Source organism: Carassius carassius, chromosome 34, assembly GCF_963082965.1.
Source record: "Carassius carassius chromosome 34, fCarCar2.1, whole genome shotgun sequence".
Lineage (NCBI taxonomy): Eukaryota > Metazoa > Chordata > Actinopteri > Cypriniformes > Cyprinidae > Carassius > Carassius carassius.
In genome coordinates, this window is record NC_081788.1 from 1,501,031 (window position 1) to 1,520,389 (window position 19,359).

The window sequence follows — 19,359 nt, forward strand, 5'->3', positions numbered from 1 at the left end:
AAGTATGTGGCACAAAGAAAGAAATACATGACAGATGGAAAATGACTGCTATCACTTTGTCAAAAAGGAAAAAATCAGTTAAATTAGTTTTTAAAATAACCTGGGGCCTGTACCATGTTGGTAGCTGAACAAATTCAGAGTTACAGGATTAGTTTTGAGTTGACAAAACCAAACCTCTCCAATCCAGGGTTGTTGGTACCATGATGCTGATCATCAACTTTCTTTGTCAACTCAGGCTTTGATCCTGAGTTTGTGGAACGCGTGCACATGAATGTGTGACATCACTGGCGAACAGCCAATCACGAGCCTTGCAACACAAAGCAAGTTTGATTTACTTCTCGCAAGAGACCCAGCGAGATTCAAAACTAAAGATTAAAGGTTTTGCTAAAGGTTAAGAGATTGAAGAATAACAAATTTAAACATATGAAAAACGAAGGAGGACAAATAAAATAAATGATCTTGCTCTGTCAGTGTAGTCACAAGTGAAACTTGATAACTTAGTTTATACATTTGAAAATATATAGTGATAGAGACTCAAACATGTAAGGTCAGATTTTTATTTTATTTTTTTTAAATAGTGCAACCTTTTGATACTACAGCTTATTTATATGACATGTGTATATCTGTATACATTAATATTTATTTAAAATAAATGATTTATAATAATAAATAAACTAAAATTGCTTGTGTGTAATAGATTAAAAAATAATAATAATATGAATCATAATAATTATATAAATCATAAAATGACTCAGTAATTATCATTTAATTAAAACATTTTTTACACGTGATCTTTGCTAGCCAGCTAATGGTACAGGCCCCAGCTTCATGGTACAGGCCCCTGATAAGTGCACCCACCCCCACGACCCCTTTGCTGCTCAGTTGCACTGGCAACCATTTTCACAGTTAAAAGGACATGAATATATCTGTAAATCATGTAAATAGTACTATACTTTTGCACACGAAACATTCAGAACAAGGTGTAAAATGACCTGTTGTTTTGTGTAAATTAAGTCTAAAAAACAGCATCACAACATAAACAGAAACCAAATAAACACATAAATATTCAAATGAATCACACTGTGTATGTGGTTGCCTCATGTTGACTGTTTGGAAATGTAAAAAATACAAGAAAAAAAAGTATTGTATTGAGACACATTTTTGGTCAATGGTCTATACTTGTGATTGCTAATGCAGATAAAAGACTTAAAGAGAATATGGCTTCCATATAATTTGTGGACGGGGAAATTTAAATTGACAAATGTATTTTACGAAAAAAGAAAACAACAGACAACAGTTTGAAGGTGTTCGAAAAACAAAATTAATGTTAGATTCACTGTTGTGAGAGCATATCCATATATACATTGTAATTTTTGTGTTTGTTTCAGTGTATACCTGTAGTAGGCTTGATGTAATGTCATGTTGTGTGATGAAAGTAATGATGACTCTTCAATACAATCAGGAAAAAAATAAAAGAGGATTAAAGAAAAAAAAAAAAACACTACCTGAATCTAACTTGTCCTTTTCACTGCTACGCCAGATACATAGATAGCTGATTTCATCTGCTAGGCTAAGTAACAACAACAACAACAAAAAAAGTTAAGTACGTATTTTCCGGACTATAAGTCGCACCTGAGTATAAGTCGCATCAGTCCAAAAATATGTCATGGTGAGGGAAAAACATATATAAGTCGCACTGGACTATAAGTCACATTTATTTAGAACCAAGAACCAAGAGAAAACATTGCCGTCTACAGCCGCGAGAGGGCACTCTGTGTTTTCAGTGTAGGCTACAGGAGCACTGAGCAGCATAGAGCGCCCTCTCGTGGCCGTAGACGGTATTGTTTTCTCTTGGTTCATTTCTCTTGGTTCATTTCTCTTGGTTCATGTCAAATAATTTGGATAAATAAGTCGCACCTGACTATAAGTCGCAGGACCAGCCAAACTATGAAAAAAAGTGCGACTTATAGTCCTTATAGACTTTTACTTATAGAAAATACGGTAGCTAAAAAATAAGTAAAAAAAACAACAACAACAACAACAGTAAATTCAACATAAAGCTGCTGAGATGTTTGTTCTGTTACAGTGGTGCCTGATTATATACTGGTTACAACAATCTGGTGTCACATTCACCATGTTGGACCTAAATCTAATTATTCAAAACATTATGCAAATGCATGGACAAAAAATTAATGAAGGACAGGAGGACATTCAGAATAAGCATGGAAAATTACAATTTCCGATCTTGGTGGTCACTGTAATTAAAGACAATTTATCTATTTATTTTATTTGAACTGGCCTCAGATGGCACTATAATAAGCATTTGTTTGCCAAAATATATTCACAGAAATCGCAAAATTAATTTTCTTATTAGTCACATGATAGTTGGAAATAACCCAAATTATATTTTTGACAATTTTAAACTGTCACACAGGAAAAATAAAGTTGTATATATTTACTCCCAAAGTCATTGCCTGTCCACCTTTTGGAAAACAAACAAAAACAAAAGTTTTTGCATTTTGCCTAACCCCCAATTGCTACTCAAGTGGCCAAAAATATGTTTGCCAACTGCTCCAGGTGTGTGTTATCTGCCAATAGGGTAAGAAAAATAATCTTGTTTCCATTTGCATTAAAATAATTGTTCTTGTTTTTAGTAAAATGCGCTTTATTTAGTTTCTGAAAAACACATTAAGAAAAGCATTTTTTGGTACAGGCCCTAGGGGTGCGTTTCCCAAAAACGAACTATGATCACAAGTTCTGTCAGCTAACAATGCTTTTGGGAAAGCGAGCACAGGTTAGGACCACAGAGTAAGTTTCCATTGTAACTGACTCTGAGTATACATTACCTCTCTTTCAGAAACAGGCCTTATTTACCCTGCTTTCTCAGGTTCGGCAAACCTTTCACATAAACTGCTTTCTGAAATGGGCCTCTGCACACTGCACACTTCCTTCTCCCCTTTTTACTATTGCTGCATTCAAGTCCTACGGGGAATACTTACAAATTGACAAGTCGTAATTATGATATCGGGTGCGTTCCAGTCACTTTCATAATATGGCAGTGTACCTTCTTTTAATAAATTACAAGAAAATACAGCACAGTTTGTTAACCCTGCTTGTGGAAAATGATGAGCAAATAATTTGCATCAGGTGTGTTTTGCGTTTTTATTTTTTATAATTTATGAAGCCACTTTAAGTTGTATCGTACAAAAACTGGTGTTGTCAGACCAGGATCCCAGTGTAACTGGTTTTCAGCATCAACAAACATGATAAAAATACAGATAAAAAAAAAAAAAAAAAAACGGTTAACTAATGCAACATGGCAAATATAATGACTTCTCACCTACAGGTATTTAATAGGTGATAGTATAATAAAATTCTTGAATCTTGAAAACCAAAGAGATATTCTTTATAAAAGTAAAGTCAACCACGCCCCCCTAAAACACCGCCCAAATGTTCACACAAAGAAAGAAGGCGTAACTATTATTCTCTCTGTTGCCGTAGCTGCTATGTTGTGGAGACATTGTGAGTTTCATTGTGAAAGCGAAACTACTTTGTTTGGCCTTCCAAAAGAGACATGACTAGAAATCAGTGGTTTAGTTGTATTTCAACACTGTTCCAGAACAGTCCAACCCAAATATTCAGATGTGTGCAGCGCATTTAATGGAGGAATAGGACTTTTTCTGAACCAGTAGCCTGCAATATGTAAAGTTTCTATAAAGTTGCTCAGTTCAAACTTTGCACTTTTGCAAACTACTGCAAGGACAGTCTGGTGCTTCTGACTCAGAGCCTGTAAGTACATTTTTTATATTTAAAGAATTTGCCAATGATGATTCAGATGCGAGTTTTGAGCAGTAGAGTAGGCTTGTTGTTTCTCAGATCACAAATGTAGACATGGTATTATGTTTAAGCAGCGCGATACGCAATGCAGCACGTAAATTACTGATTATAATGACTTATACTGTCTTTTTACGCGCTGCATTGCATATCGCGCTGCATAAACATATAACCATGTCTGCATTTGTGATCTGAGAATCAACAAGCCTACTCTACTGCTCAAAACTGGATGCAACAAATGCCTCATTCGTAACTGGTTTTATTACAATTGGTCAAGTATTTTGCTCCGCCTATATAAAGATCACATCACCCCTTCTTCTTCATCTGTTTTTTCCACGTTTTCACAGCAGCTTTATCAAGAACAGGCTTGCTCTGCGATGACTGCCAAAGAGCCAGACAGGAGGAGGAGAGGAGAAAAGTGCTTGATAGCGACTCGCAGTGGAGGCAGGCATCTAACCTATCCTAATGTGTGCATGCACCATGAGTGTAGAATACATAAACACTTTTTAATAAAACGTAAGTTCATCCCCCAATTTTTTTCTTCCACCAAGTCAAGTCAAGTGTGTTCATAGAGGTTTCCATGGACCAATACGAATAAATCTAGATTTAAATAAAAAAACTGCTTTAAACTGATCACAAGTGACGATAAACACATTTATAATGTTACAAAAAATATGTATATTTCAGATAAATGCTGTTCTTCTGAACGTTCTATTCATCAAAGAAACATAAAAAAAATCTACTCAGCTGTTTTCAACATAATAATAATAATAATAATAACAACAATAAATGTTTTTTGAGCAGTAAATAAGAATATTTGAATGATTTTTGAAGGATCATGTGACTGAAGTAATGATGCTAAAAATTCAGATTTTAAATCGCAGGAATAAAAAATGTTTACATTTTAAATTTTAAATATATTTCACAATATTACAGTTTTTTGCTGTATTTTGGATCAAATAAATGCAGGCTTAGTGAGCAGAAGAGAATTCTTAAAAAAAAAAAAATCTTGCTGTTCAAATTTAATAAAATTGGGTCGATACAGAGAAGATTAGCATGGCCCTTGCGAAAGGATGTCACGCAAATCCGTGAAGCGCTCCATCTTTTTTGGGGGGAAGTCATGGCCTAGTGGTTAGAGAGTTTGACTCCCAACCCTAAGGTTGTGGATTTGAGTCTTGGGCCTGCAATACCACGACATGGGTGCCCTTGAGCAAGGCACCGAACCCACAACTGCTTCCTGGGCCCCACAGCATAAATGGCTGCCCACTGTTTGGGGTGTGTGTTCATGGTGTGTGTGTGTTCACTGCTGTGTGTGTGCACTTTGGATAGGTTAAATGCAGAACATGAATTCTGAGTATGGGTCACCATGCTTGGCTGTATGTCACTTTTTTTCACTTTTTGAAAGTGAAAGTTTTCCACAGGCTTGGAATCAGAAGAAATAAATTATTTTAAAGGGATACAGCCAGGTGTCTAAAACCTGACCCTGGCCTGTCAATCAGGGGGGTACCACCGGTTCTGAATAAACCTGCTCAAAGAACTGACTCGACAGATCTTCGGTAGCAACACCTTACTCAGAAATGTTTCAAAGAGATACATTAGTTTAGTGGGGCCCAAGATGAGAACCGGGGGCCTAGCCAACTCAGATAAAAGGGGACAAGGCAACAATGCGTCACCTGCCATGAATATGGACTTAGAAAGTGCACAGAGAACTAGCGTGAGCACTTACCATAGATAAGGATTTAGAAATACCGCAAAGAACCAGAGAGACATAGGTTGAGTGGAGTCCAAGGTAAAAACCGGGGCCTAACCAACTCATAGAAAGGGAATGAGTCTACAGCATGTAACCTTTACCATACAGGATTTTAGAAAGTGTGCAAAATTCCTAGCGTGCAAACTTAGCACAGTGTGGGTTTTAGAAAGTGCACAGAAGCTGAGCATGTGCACTTACCATAGCATGGATTTAGAAACACCGTTACTAAAGGTACTATACAGGTACTGGTCATATAATTAAAATATCATCAAAAAGTTTATTTCAGTAATTCCATTCAAAAGGTGAAACTTGTATATTATATTCATTCATTACACACAGACTGATATATTTCAAATGTTATTTCTTTTAATTTTGATGATTAGAACTGACAACTAAGGAAAATCCCAAATTCAGTATCTCAGAAAATTAGAATATAACTTCAGACCAATACAAAGAAATGATTTTTAGAAATATTGGCCAACTGAAAAGTATGAAAATGAAAAGTATGAGAATGTACAGCACTCAATACTTAGTTGGGGCTCCTTTTGCCTGAATTATTTGCAGCAATGCAGCGTGGCATGGAGTCGATCAGTCTGTGGCACTGCTCAGGTGTTATGAGCTCTTCTGCATTCTTGGGTCTGGCATATCACATCTTCCTCTTCACAATACCCCATAGATTATCTATGGGGTTAAGGTCAGGCAAGTTTGCTGGCTAATTAAGAACAGGGATACTATGGTCCTTAAACCAGGTACTAGAAGCTTTGGCACTGTGTGCAGGTGCCAAGTCCTGTTGGAACAATGAAATTTGCATCTCCATGCTCTAAAACTTCCTGGTATACGGCTGTGTTGACCTTGGACCTCAGAAAACACAGTGGACCAACACCAGTAAATGACATGACAATCCAAACCATCACTGACTGGGGAAACTTTACACTGGACCTCAAGCAACGTGGATTGTGTGCCTCTCCTCTCTTCCTCCAGACTCTAGGACCCTGATTTACTTTCATCAGAGAACATTACTTTGGACCACTCAGCAGCAGTTCAGTCCTTTTTGTCTTTAACCAAGGTAACCAAGAACCGGTCTCCTAGATAGGCATAGACCCTATGTGACTGTGTGGCCTGCTCAAGGAGAGCATGTAGATTTAGAAAGGTGTATCTCATAAAAACCCTCCATGTGAGGGGATAATCACCAACTCAACCAAGACTGTCACACTTCAAACTGGGAGCAGCATGCTCATAAGTGACCCTCTAAGTGAGGGAAGCACTACTTAGCTCGACCAACAAAAATAGCATCCTAACAACCTGAGACTGCTGCTAAATGGAGCGGAAGACCCAATGAGAGGACCTCAGACCTTCAGTTGGGAGTAGTGTGCTCAAAAGTAACCCTCTAAGGTGAGGGGAGCACTACTAAACTCACCAACGAAGATAACACCCTAACAGGGAGGCAGAGGCCTATGTCTTTTGGGGCTAACGACCCGATGCTACTGCTAAGTGGAGCTCCAAGGAGCGGAGTACACAATGAGAGGAGACCTTAGACAATCCACTGGGAGTGGCAGGCTGAAAGGTAACCTTCAAAGGTGAAGGGAGCACTGCTAAACTCACCAACAAAGAGAGGAGCCTAACAAGGTGCCCGAAAGGGACCTAACAGCCTGAGGCTGCTGTTCAATGGCTCCAAAACACACAAAGGTATCATCAGAGATAGATAGGAGAGTGAGGCCCAAGTAAGGATCCAGATGTGAGAAAACTCTGATAAAGGGAACTAGTGTGTGCACCTGAGATGACAGAGACTAGGTTCTAAGCAGAGAAACAACCAACACCGGGAGCGGAGGAGACCATAGAAGCTAGAGTAAAGAGTAAATTAACAGGGAGGAAGAAAGCCTAACCACCTGCAACTAGTCAAAAAACTCCAGGAGCTCTCTTCCTGAAATGTTTACCCCATAAAGCCCCAAAAGACATGGGCCTCAACCACAAATGCTCTACTCCAGAAAGTGGAGAACTCACTTAAAGAACTCAGACTAAATAGGGAAATACAGGCTTAACCAAAGAGGGTAGCCCAGCAGGCAGACCAAGAGGCCTAACTTTTAACCTAAAGGCTCTGCCTAGAGCATCTAGAGGGGCAGAAGGCCCAGTTCTTCAAGATTCTGTACTCTCTGCAGAGAGGAAAAACAAATGTTCCATTCCGGTTGGTATTGACACTCCCACAGTGAGGGAAGCACCACGTTCCGAACATGCCAAAAAAGTGAGAGCTGCAGGCTCCTCGCCATATAAATGATAGACCAAGGAGGCCTCTTAGCTACTTGATGTGAACAACTGTTGGAATTATGAGAGGTTTTCGACGAGTGGCGCCGATACAGGATGGCTGCCTCTGTGACGTGCTCTGCAGTTGTTTTTGTGTTTTTGTTAGTTTGTCCTGTCTTTAGTTATATTCCTGCAATCAGTTTCACCGGGGACGAATTGCTGGATATTCGGCAACACACATCTCCCGATATTTCACCGGTTTTCGACTATTCTGATGTTTTGCTGGACATTCTTGTCGGCGGAGCGGCTGCCCTGATCACACGCTTCAAGAGGACGCGCAGACGGGGAAAAAGAGCTGGCGCGCTCGTGAGACTCAGAAAACGCGGATTTCGAACGCCGTTGCCTAGCATCCATCTGGCAAATCTCCGCTCTCTACCCAACAAAACGGACGAACTGCTTCTGCTCTCTCGGACAAATAAAGATTTCTCTCACTCTGCTGCTCTGTGTTTCACGGAAACTTGGCTGAATGACGCCATACCGGACAGCGCGCTCCATCTGCTGGGCTTTCAGCTGTTTAGAGCGGATTGCGACGCAGAATCAACGGGGAAATCGCGCGGCGGCGGGACATGCTTTTACATCAATGAACGGTGGTGTACAGATGTAACTGTGTTAAAGAAGACGTGCTGCTCAAATCTCGAAACGCTCTTCATGAACTGCAAGCCGTTCTATTCGCCGCGGGAGTTTCACTCGCTCATTCTGGTTAGTGTTTACATCCCTCCTCAAGCGCACGTGAGCTCAGCTTTACAGAAACTCGCTGAGCAGATCACAGAGACAGAACAACAACACCCAGACTCTGTTTTAATCATTCTTGGGGACTTTAATAAAGCCAATCTCTCCCGTGAACTGCCAAAATACAGACAGCATGTTACTTGTCCCACAAGAGACAGTAATATATTGGATCACTGTTACACAACAATAAAGGATGCATTTCACTCTGTTCCACGAGCAGCTTTGGGACGTTCTGATCACCTTCTGGTTCATCTTATACCGACCTACAGGCAGAAACTAAAATCAGCTAAACCTGTATTAAGGACTGTAAAAAGATGGACTAATGAAGCAGAGCAGGATTTACAATCTTGTTTTGACCTCACTGATTGGTGTGTTTTTGAAGCTGCTGCCACCGATCTGGATGAACTCACAGAGACCGTAACATCATATATCAGTTTCTGTGAGGATATGTGTATTCCTACCAAGACTCAACTAAATTACAACAATGACAAACCGTGGTTCACTGCAAAACTCAGACAGCTCCGTCAGGCCAAAGAAGATGCTTACAGGAAGGGGGACAATGTCTTGTATAAACAGGCTAAATACACACTGGAAAAGGAGATCAAAGTGGCAAAGAGGAATTATTCTGAAAAAATAAGGACTCAGTTCACTTTGAATGACTCCGCATCAGTGTGGAAAAGCCTAAAGAAGATCACCAATTACAAGACACCACCCCCCAGCACTGTGGAGAATCAACGACTGGCAGAAGATCTGAACGAGTTTTACTGTAGGTTTGAAAGAACACCCATCACCTGCCCTGAACACCTCCCCACACAACCATTCACACCATTCACAACTCCTGCAACCAAACCTGAATGCCTCTCCAAACAACCGTTCACACCATTCACAGCTCCTGCAACCCATCCTGATCACCTCTCCAATCAACCGCTCTCACCATTCACAACTCCTGCAACCAACCCTGAATGCCTCTCCAAACAACTGTTCACACCACTCACAACTCCTGCAACCCACCCTGAACACCTCTCCAATCAAGCGCTCTCACCATTCACACCTCCTGCATCCCCCCTCTCCCCCACACCTGCAATACAGATCAGCGAGGATGCGGTGCGCCAGGTCTTCCGGAAGCAGAAAAGGAAAAAAGCACCAGGCCCAGATTGCGTTACACCAGCCTGTCTGAAATCCTGTGCTGACCAGCTGGCCCCCATTTTCACACAGATCTTCAACAGATCGCTGGAACTGTGCGAAGTCCCTTCATGCTTCAAACGCTCCACCATCATCCCTATCCCAAAGAAATCCAAAATTACAGGACTAAATGACTACAGGCCTGTGGCTCTAACGTCTGTAGTCATGAAGTCATTTGAAAAACTGGTGCTGGCCCACCTTAAAGACATCACTGGACCCTTGCTAGATCCTCTTCAGTTTGCCTACAGAGCAAACAGGTCTGTGGACGATGCAGTAAACATCGGACTGCATTATGTTCTGCAACACCTAGACAGACCGGGGACCTATGTGAGGATCCTGTTTGTGGACTTCAGCTCTGCCTTCAACACGATCATCCCAAACCTCCTCTTGCCCAAACTAACTCAGCTCTCCGTGCCCACCTCCGTCTGTCAGTGGATCAACAGCTTCCTGACAGACAGGCAGCAGCTAGTGAGGCTGGGAAAATACACATCCAGCACCCGTACAATCAGCACCGGAGCTCCCCAGGGCTGTGTTCTCTCCCCACTGCTCTTCTCCCTGTACACTAACGATTGCACATCTAAGGACCCCTCTGTCAAGCTCCTGAAGTTTGCAGATGACACCACACTCATCGGCCTCATTCAGGACGGTGACGAGTCTGGTTACAGACAGGAGGTTAAAGAGCTGGCTGTCTGGTGCACTCTCAACAACCTGGAGCTTAACACGCTCAAAACAGTGGAGATGACTGTGGACTTCAGGAGAAACCCCCCTGCACTCCCCCCACTCACCATCATGAATAGCACTGTGACTGCAGTGGAGTCATTCAGGTTCCTGGGCACCACTATCTCTCAGGACCTGAAGTGGGACATTCACATTGACTCCATTGTGAAAAAGGCCCAGCAGAGGTTGTACTTCCTTCGCCAGCTGAGGAAGTTTAACCTGCCACAGGATCTGCTGAAACAGTTCTACTCCACCATCATCGAATCCATCCTCTGCACTTCAGTAACTGTCTGGTTCAGCTCAGCTTCTAAATCTGACCTCAGAAGACTACAGAGGGTAGTCCGGACTGCTGAGCGAATTATCGGTACAACCCTCCCATCTATTCAAGAACTGTACTTATCCAGAGTGAGCAAAAGGGCTGTTAAAATCACTCTGGACCCCTCACATCCAGCACACTCCCTCTTTGAACTGTTGCCATCTGGTCGACGCTACAGAGCACTGAGCACCAGAACGACCAGACACAGGAACAGTTTCTTCCCTCAGGCAATCCATCTTATGAACAGCTGATAATAACTGTGGGACACACTACACTATTTATATTTATATACACTACACTTTTTATCCAACACACATACTTAGCGTACACTTAAATCTTTTGCACATAATATACATGTACATACATGGAACACACTACACTACTTATATTTATATTTATATACACATACACTTATTTATCCAACACACATACTTAGCGTACAGTTAAAACTTTTCCACATAATATACATGTACATACATAAATGCTCATTTTAATATACCTGCCATACCTTGTCAATTTGTATATTGTCAATCCTTACCCACCTATTTGTATTTTTTTGTATTTTTATTCCTTATTGTGTTTTTTGTTCTGTCGCTGTTATGTTGCACTGCGGAGCTCTGTCACGAAAACAAATTCCTCGTATGTGTGAACATACCTGGCAATAAAGCTCATTCTGATTCTGATTCTGATTCTGAGTGGTGCTCCCAGCACTCAGGCTGAGGCAAGTCCTCAAACTCAACCCAAGCTCAGGTCTAAGCCCCTCAAGGCAAGACCAAGCTGCCCAGGAAACATAAAAAGAGACAGTGCCTCCAAAATGAGCTCAACCTGGGAGAAAGAACTTCAAAGGCCGACAGATCCTGTGGTTGCAGCCATACTGGGGACATATTAACCAAGGAGGCTTCTCAGGGAAGCCTTATGACTCAGAGTCAGAGTCCAGCCAGTACAAAATGTCACACCCATTAGCATAAGTGATGCATCTTTAGCAAAGCTCACTAAAAGAGGAAATAAATGCTTCCATCTAGGAATGGAATAGAATAACAAACATGTAAGATAAAGGATATCAATTTTTTTTTAGAGGCTGAAAAGTTCCAATAAAACAGAACAGGATGTTGCTGCATCAAACAGGCCAGTCAGATAATAATACAACTGTTAACAGTTTAAAAGACATGGATCATACTCACCCACCATGGCTCCAGCGACTGTCTCTTCTGGACCTTCAGTAGGTAGTTCTATGTTCCTAAAAAAACACAGAAACTAACCTCATCGGTCTAGCCTGAGACTGTAATACCAGTGGATGGAGGTTAACCTTGCTCAGGGAAGGAAAGGGTTAATCAGGGGAATTTGGGAGAGGAAGACGAGGGTAGATGTGAACACTCAAAATTGGGCGGTCCGCCCTGATCCGGATGAGAACATAGGGAACGCCTCGTCTGTATTACTTCCCTCAAGTCTTGCCTCATAACCTTCAACCTGCTCCGTACTCTAGACCTGCTAGCATGTGGAAGAGGGACGGGAGTTGTGACACTAACCTTCTGGACCTGTCTTTGATCCTTAGACTAAGATGGGCCAGGACCCCTTTGTTCGGGCTGAGACCTAGGCCTTAGTGGAATGAAGGACTTAAAAGCAGCTGAACATGCCTTCGCCACCTTAAACTTCCCAACAACCATCTCAACGGAAGTGCAGTAAAGTTCAGAAGGAGAAACCTTCTGACAGACTGGTTCACCCACAGATGTCTCTCCATTACCACCATAGCCATCATAGACCTGTCTACAGTAGCCGCGGCCTGGTTGGTGGCACGGAGAACGAGTTTCAAGTGAGCGATCAAGCCACTTCATCAGGGGAAAGACCCTGACCTTTATCCAGGCCTGATAAGCCTGCAAAATTGCCATGGTATACAATGAAGCTGTCGCCTGCCCTGCAGCTGCATATGCCTTGCCATTCAGATGAGATGTTATTTGAAGGGGTCTGGATGGTAAGGAGGAAGTCCTAAGAGAAGATGTTTCTCCCATAGCAAGATAACAGGCTAGCGTCTCTTCAATGGGAGACATATTCTCATATCTGCTTTCGTGCATCCCCTCGATATTGACATAACTAGACTGCTAAAATCTGTTGACACGTGAAGAGAACAGATTTTTTCAAGTCTTCTCGATCTCCAAATGAAGATCAGGAAGACATGGAAGGCTCACCTGGGCTGGAGGGTTATGATCAGAAAGATAGCGCTCATCGAGCCGACAGCAAGAAACCACCACCACAAGTCAAGTTTGTTTTGTCGTGATTTTATTCGAGGTGACGTCATATCAGTTCGTTGTTCAATTTCATTTGAAGTATATCAGGGCATTAAGAGGGCTAGTTGGAGAAATTTGTGTGATGGAATAGAAAGAACAACACCTGTGGGAGAGGTATGGGGGATGATAAAGAGGATGGGATAAGATGGGATAAGAAGCGAATGGGAATAACCAGTTATAGTAAAAGAGGAAGGAACAGTAGTGTCAAGCAGGGAAAAGGCAGAGAGCATGATCAAAGAATTTGCAAAGATACATTGTTCAGAAAACCTATCAGAAGAAGAAAAGAGAAGAAGAGAAGGGAAAGTAAGTCAATATCCAAGAATATTAGTGAGGAAGAAGTAGAATGTACAATAGATGAACCATTTACAATGGAAGAAATGAAGAGAGTTATGAAAATTTCAATACTATCATCCCCGGGAAAAGACAATGCATGCTTTGTGATGTTAAAACATATAGGTGAAAGTGCACTATTGAAGTTTTTGCATCTTTATAATAGAGTCTGGGAGTGAGGGATGATTGCCAAAAATGTGGAAAGAAGCTATAGTAATTCCGACAAGGAAGATTGGTAAGGATCCATCAAAACCCACCAGCTATAGACCAATAGCTTCCAATAACTTCTAATTAAAAAAATAACAGAAATAATGATGACAGAAAGGATATCATATGAGCTTGAGAAGAAGGGAAGGATGGCAAATTATCAGAGTGCGTTAATGAAAGGAAGAAGTACCATGGACGCAGTGATCAGACTAGAAAATGAAATAAGGAAAGCCCAGGGAAATAAAGAGGCAGTAATTGCAGTGTTTTTGGACAAAGAAAAAGCCTATGATATGTTGTGGAAGAAAGGAGTATTAATTAAGTTACACAAGCTGGGGATTGGAAGGAGAGTTTTTATTAGATAAAAGATTACTTGTTTGAAAGGAATATCCAAGAAAGAATAGTATCAGAATTGTCAAACCAATATACTGTAGAAAATTGTACACCTCACGGTAGTGTTGTAAGCCCACTACTATTCATAATAATGATTAATAACATTTTTTTAAAGGTACCAGCTGATATAGGTAGGTTTTGTTTTTTGCAGATAATGGAGCCCTGTGGAAGGGAGGGAGAAATATGGAGCAGTGGCATAGGCAGAAATTGTATTTTGGGCGGGCCATTAAAAAAGTGAGTGGGCCAATAGTTTTTCCTAGAAAAAAATATGACTTAAATAATAATAAAACCTTATAGAGTGGAAAAAAGAATAGACAAACTGCAAAAACAGTTACACTTTTATTTTGATTTGATTTTGATTATATATCATCATGTTCAACCAACAGAGCTCAATACCAGCATAGACAATAACCTGTCTATTTTATCCAAGTTAGTCAGCAGTGCAGACAGTTAAACCGAAAATATAGGCTAAAAGTAAAATAAATTCAAATAATGAAAACTCTCAGCTGAGCATGGTTTAAAATAAATAACAACACTCCCTACAGAAAATTGCGTCCTTAATTACATTGTACTCCAACCAAGAAAACTGTCCATACCACTTTGATGAGAAGCTCCTTGATGTTCCATTCTTGAAAGTGCAGTGAAATACCTTCAGATTGGGTTGTGAAGGTGGTTCATCTATTGCAGTTAGATCGGCGGGTGAACACGCATCCGGGAGAGAGCACTGGCACTTTTTAAATAAAACATTAAAGAAACTTGTTTAGCCATTATTATGGCAATATTAATACATTGGCTAAAGGCCACCAGAGCCCGCTGCTCAGAGAGTTTTTGTGTCGCCCTAGCAACCATAGCAACCAATATATACAGACAGTTGGTCTGGGAACGCCCCCCGGGAACGCCCCATCACGTGATGTGAATTTAGCCCGTGGGGGAAAACATTGCGTTGGCGTCAATTGAATTACACGGGACAATCATGCTGAAGAGTTGTTGTGTCGTTTTCTGTACCTCCAATAAACTAACAAATTATCAAATGAAGTTCTACAGCCTTCCACGTTTACATTAATCTACACCCTGCCTCCAGCAGTGTGACACATGTTTGCATTAATCTACACCCCGTCTCCAGCAGCGTGACACATGTTTGCATTAATCTACACCCCGCCTCCAGCAGCGCGACACACGTTTGCATTAATCTACACCCCACCTCCAGCAGCGTGACACGTTTGCATTAATCTACACCCTACCTCCAGCAGCGCAACACGTTAACATTAATCTACACCCTACCTCCAACAGCGCAACACGTTAACATTAATCTACACCCCGCCTCCAGTAGCGCAACACGTTTACATTAATCTACACCCCACCTCCAGCAGCGTGACACGTTTGCATTAATCTACACCCCACCTCCAACAGCGCGACACACGTTTACATTAATCTACACCCCACCTCCAGCAGCGTGACGCACGTTTACATTAATCTACACCCCACCTCCAGCACCGCGACACGTTTACATTAATCTACACCCCACCTCCAGCAGCGTGACACATGTTTGCATTAATCTACACCCCACCTCAAACAGTGTGACACATGTTTGCATTAATCTACACCACACCTCCAGCACCGCGACATGTTTACATTAATCTACACCCCGCCTCCAGCAGTCTGACACATGTTTGCATTAATCTACACCCCACCTCCAGCAGCGTGACACATGTTTACATTAATCTACACCCCACCTCCAGCACCGCGACACGTTTACATTAATCTACACCCCGCCTCCAGCAGTGTGACACATGTTTGCATTAATCTACACCCCGCCTCCAGCAGTGTGACACATGTTTGCATTAATCTACACCCCGCCTCCAGCAGCGTGACACATGTTTGCATTAATCTACACCCCGCCTCCAGCAGCGTGACACATGTTTGCATTAATCTACACCCCGCCTCCAGCAGCGTGACACATGTTTACATTAATCTACACCCCGCCTCCAGCAGCGTGACACATGTTTGCATTAATCTACACCCCGCCTCCAGCAGCGTGACACATGTTTACATTAATCTACACCCCGCCTCCAGCAGTGTGACACGTTTATATTAATCTACACCCCACCTCCAGCACCGCGACACGTTTACATTAATCTACACCCCGCCTCCAGCAGTGTGACACATGTTTGCATTAATCTACACCCCGCCTCCAGTAGCGTGACACATGTTTGCATTACTCTACACCCCACCTCCAGCAGCGTGACACATGTTTGCATTAATCTACACCCCGCCTCCAGCAATGTGACACATGTTTGCATTAATCTACACCCCGCCTCCAGCAGTGTGACACATGTTTGCATTAATCTACACCCCGCCTCCAGCAGTGTGACACATGTTTGCATTAATCTACACCCCGCCTCCAGCAGCGTGACACATGTTTGCATTAATCTACACCCTACCTCCAGCAGCGCAACACGTTAACATTAATCTACACCCCTCCTCCATCAGCACGACACACGTTTAGATTAATCTACACCCCACCTCCAGCAGCATGACACATGTTTACACTAATCTACACCCCGCCTCCAGCAGCGCGGCATGTTTACATTAATCTATACCCCACTTCCAGCATCATGACATGTTTACATTACTCTACACCCCGCCTCCAGGTGACATGTTTACTTTAATCTACACCCTGCCTCCAGCAACGTGACACGTTTACATTAATCTACACCCCGCCTCCAACAGCGTGACACGTTTACACTAATCTACACCCCGCCTCCAGCAGCGCGGCACATTTACATTAATCTACACCCCGCCTCCAGGTGACACACGTTTACTTTAATCTACACCCCACCTCCAGCAACGCGACACGTTTACATTAATCTACACCCCGCCTCCAGCAACGTGACACGTTTACATTAATCTACAGCCCATCTCAAGGTGACACATGTTTACTTTAATCTACACCCCGCCTCCAGCAACGTGACACGTTTAGATTAATCTACACCCCACTTCCAGCAGCATGACACGTTTACATTAATCTACACCCCGCCTCCAGCAGCGCGGCACGTTTACATTAATCTACACCCCACTTCCAGCATCATGACATGTTTACATTACTCTACACCCCGCCTCCAGGTGACATGTTTACTTTAATCTACACCCCGCATGAACGTGACACGTTTACATTAATCTACACCCCGCCTCCAACAGCGTGACACGTTTACACTAATCTACACCCCGCCTCCAGCAGCGCGGCACGTTTACATTAATCTACACCCGCCTCCAGGTGACACATGTTTACTTTAATCTACACCCCACCTCCAGCAACGCGACACGTTTATATTAATCTACACCGCGCCTCCAGCAACGTGACACGTTTACATTAATCTACAACCCACCTCCAGCAGCGCAGCACGTTTACATTAATCTACAGCCCACCTCAAGGTGACACATGTTTACTTTAATCTACACCCCGCCTCCAGCAGCATGACACGTTTACAATTAATCTACACCCCGCCTCTAGCAGCGCGAAACGTTTACATTAATCTACACCCCGCCTCCCACAGCGCGACACGTTTACATTAATCTACACCCAGTTTTTTATTTATTTGGCTTTTATTTAATTTGTTTTTTTATTTACTTAAAAAAAACATTTTATCCCTTGCCCCCCTCAATCCCTAATTTATAGTAGAAATAGATTGTGAATTTACTTACTGGTCCTCACTCCAGAACAGAAGGGGGCGGTAATGCATCAATAAGACGGATGCCAACCGCCGTTAAAAAAAAAAAAGAAGAAGAAGAAGAAGAAGCAACGTCATCTGACCAATGATAGAGCACGACAGTGGACTTGTGCCCCGCCCCCTCAGTGAATGGATGTTCAGTTCCAGGATTCCTTTCCACCGACTTATTTCGCGCTGTGCTGTCATGGCCTCAAAGGTACAGTCAAATGACTAAAATATGATTTAGAATTAACTCCTTCCATGTGTATTTGACTTTGTACACTGCAACAGAACGCAGATTGTTCAGCCCCAGCATCTGAAAAGCAGCTCCGTGTTTTTCAGACAACTTCCGCGTCACATGAAAGGCATATAATCAGTTTAACGTTAAACACGTACATGTTGTGGCTGCTTTATTCTGTGTTTGCTGTACTCAGTGTATGTTCTCGTGTCTGGCTGTAAATCTAATGTATCTTACTATGCGGTGTTTCAGGTTCTACGGGAGGCGGCGGAGATCGCTCAGTTGTACCGGGATCAGTGTCGGTTCCCGGCGTTGTGTCGCGCTGATGTGGGACCGGTGATCACGTCACGCTTCGGCGGACAATACTGCAACGTTTATACAGGTCATCATCATCACTGAAATACCAAACGAACTACTGAAACACACAAATCAAACTCATTTGAACTGTTAAAACTGATCAGATTTAAACAATCTACCATAATGTAAACACCTACATGGGTCTGAGCTTTTAGTTATTGCTCTTGAGCAGAGAAAGATTTAGGGCCTGTTGATGTGTGTGTCATCAATGGTCACACTGTTCCTCAGACACACTGTGTTCCTGTGTTTACACTCCAGAGAAGTATTCCAGAAAGCAGGTTATGTGACATACCCGATATGTTCCCGATATATATACCCGATATGCCAATTCTTATTAAAAGCACTCTGCTGTGTTCCAAATTGGGTAAAGGGATACTGCTGAAGCTTCACGTGTTTTGGGGCTGTCTGCAGTGTTCCTAGATCATCCCTTTCACCTTCTAAAGCCTCTTCTTTCCTTGCTGACTCATCTAAGACATGGTAAAATAGCAAGCTCAGCTCTATTATTGTTTTAATAGTCTTCACTTAATGGCATGATTTTTGTGAGAATAGATAAAAAAAGGTGAATAAAGAATCTATAATAACAACAACAACAACAACAAAAAAACTTCACCCATTCTTCCTGCACATATTACATTTTATAGTCTACCTTGTTCTTACTTTATACATTCACTCACATACATAATACTATGGAATGATATTGCGGACATTATTCAAAAGGAATCACAAATTGTATTTGCAATTGCGTTTTCAATTTGTGGACGCATAAAATGTGACATAATCCAAACGCAAATGCAAATCGCGCATTACCGTTTGCATTTTGGTTTAAGTGAACGCACAGTGTCTGCCAAATTTAAAATGGAAATGCAAAGTCCGTTTGCAATTGCGTTTCCCATATCTTACGAGCTATGAGCCTGTCATATTTAAATAGCAATATTAATTACCACATTTGCCTTTTCACTCTCTCTGCACTGTGCATGTAAACTGCCAAAACTCAAATGGAATCGCAATTCCTTTTGCATTTG

General features: G+C 42.0%; 1 protein-coding gene and 1 pseudogene across 1 annotated transcript in view; both read left to right on the forward strand.

The window, feature by feature from the left end:
- The first annotated feature begins 4,843 nt into the window (after window positions 1-4,843).
- Window positions 4,844-4,942, forward strand: LOC132115520 (U6 spliceosomal RNA; annotated as a pseudogene).
- Window positions 4,943-17,838: 12,896 nt separating this feature from the next.
- The window catches only part of LOC132115306 (acylamino-acid-releasing enzyme-like), a 37,930-nt gene continuing 36,409 nt past the window's right edge, over window positions 17,839-19,359 (forward strand). The window contains exons 1-2 of the mRNA XM_059523697.1: window positions 17,839-17,959; window positions 18,233-18,362. Of these exons, the coding sequence (XP_059379680.1) occupies window positions 17,849-17,959; window positions 18,233-18,362 (241 nt within the window). The 5' untranslated portion in view covers window positions 17,839-17,848. The remainder of the gene's footprint in view (window positions 17,960-18,232; window positions 18,363-19,359) is intronic.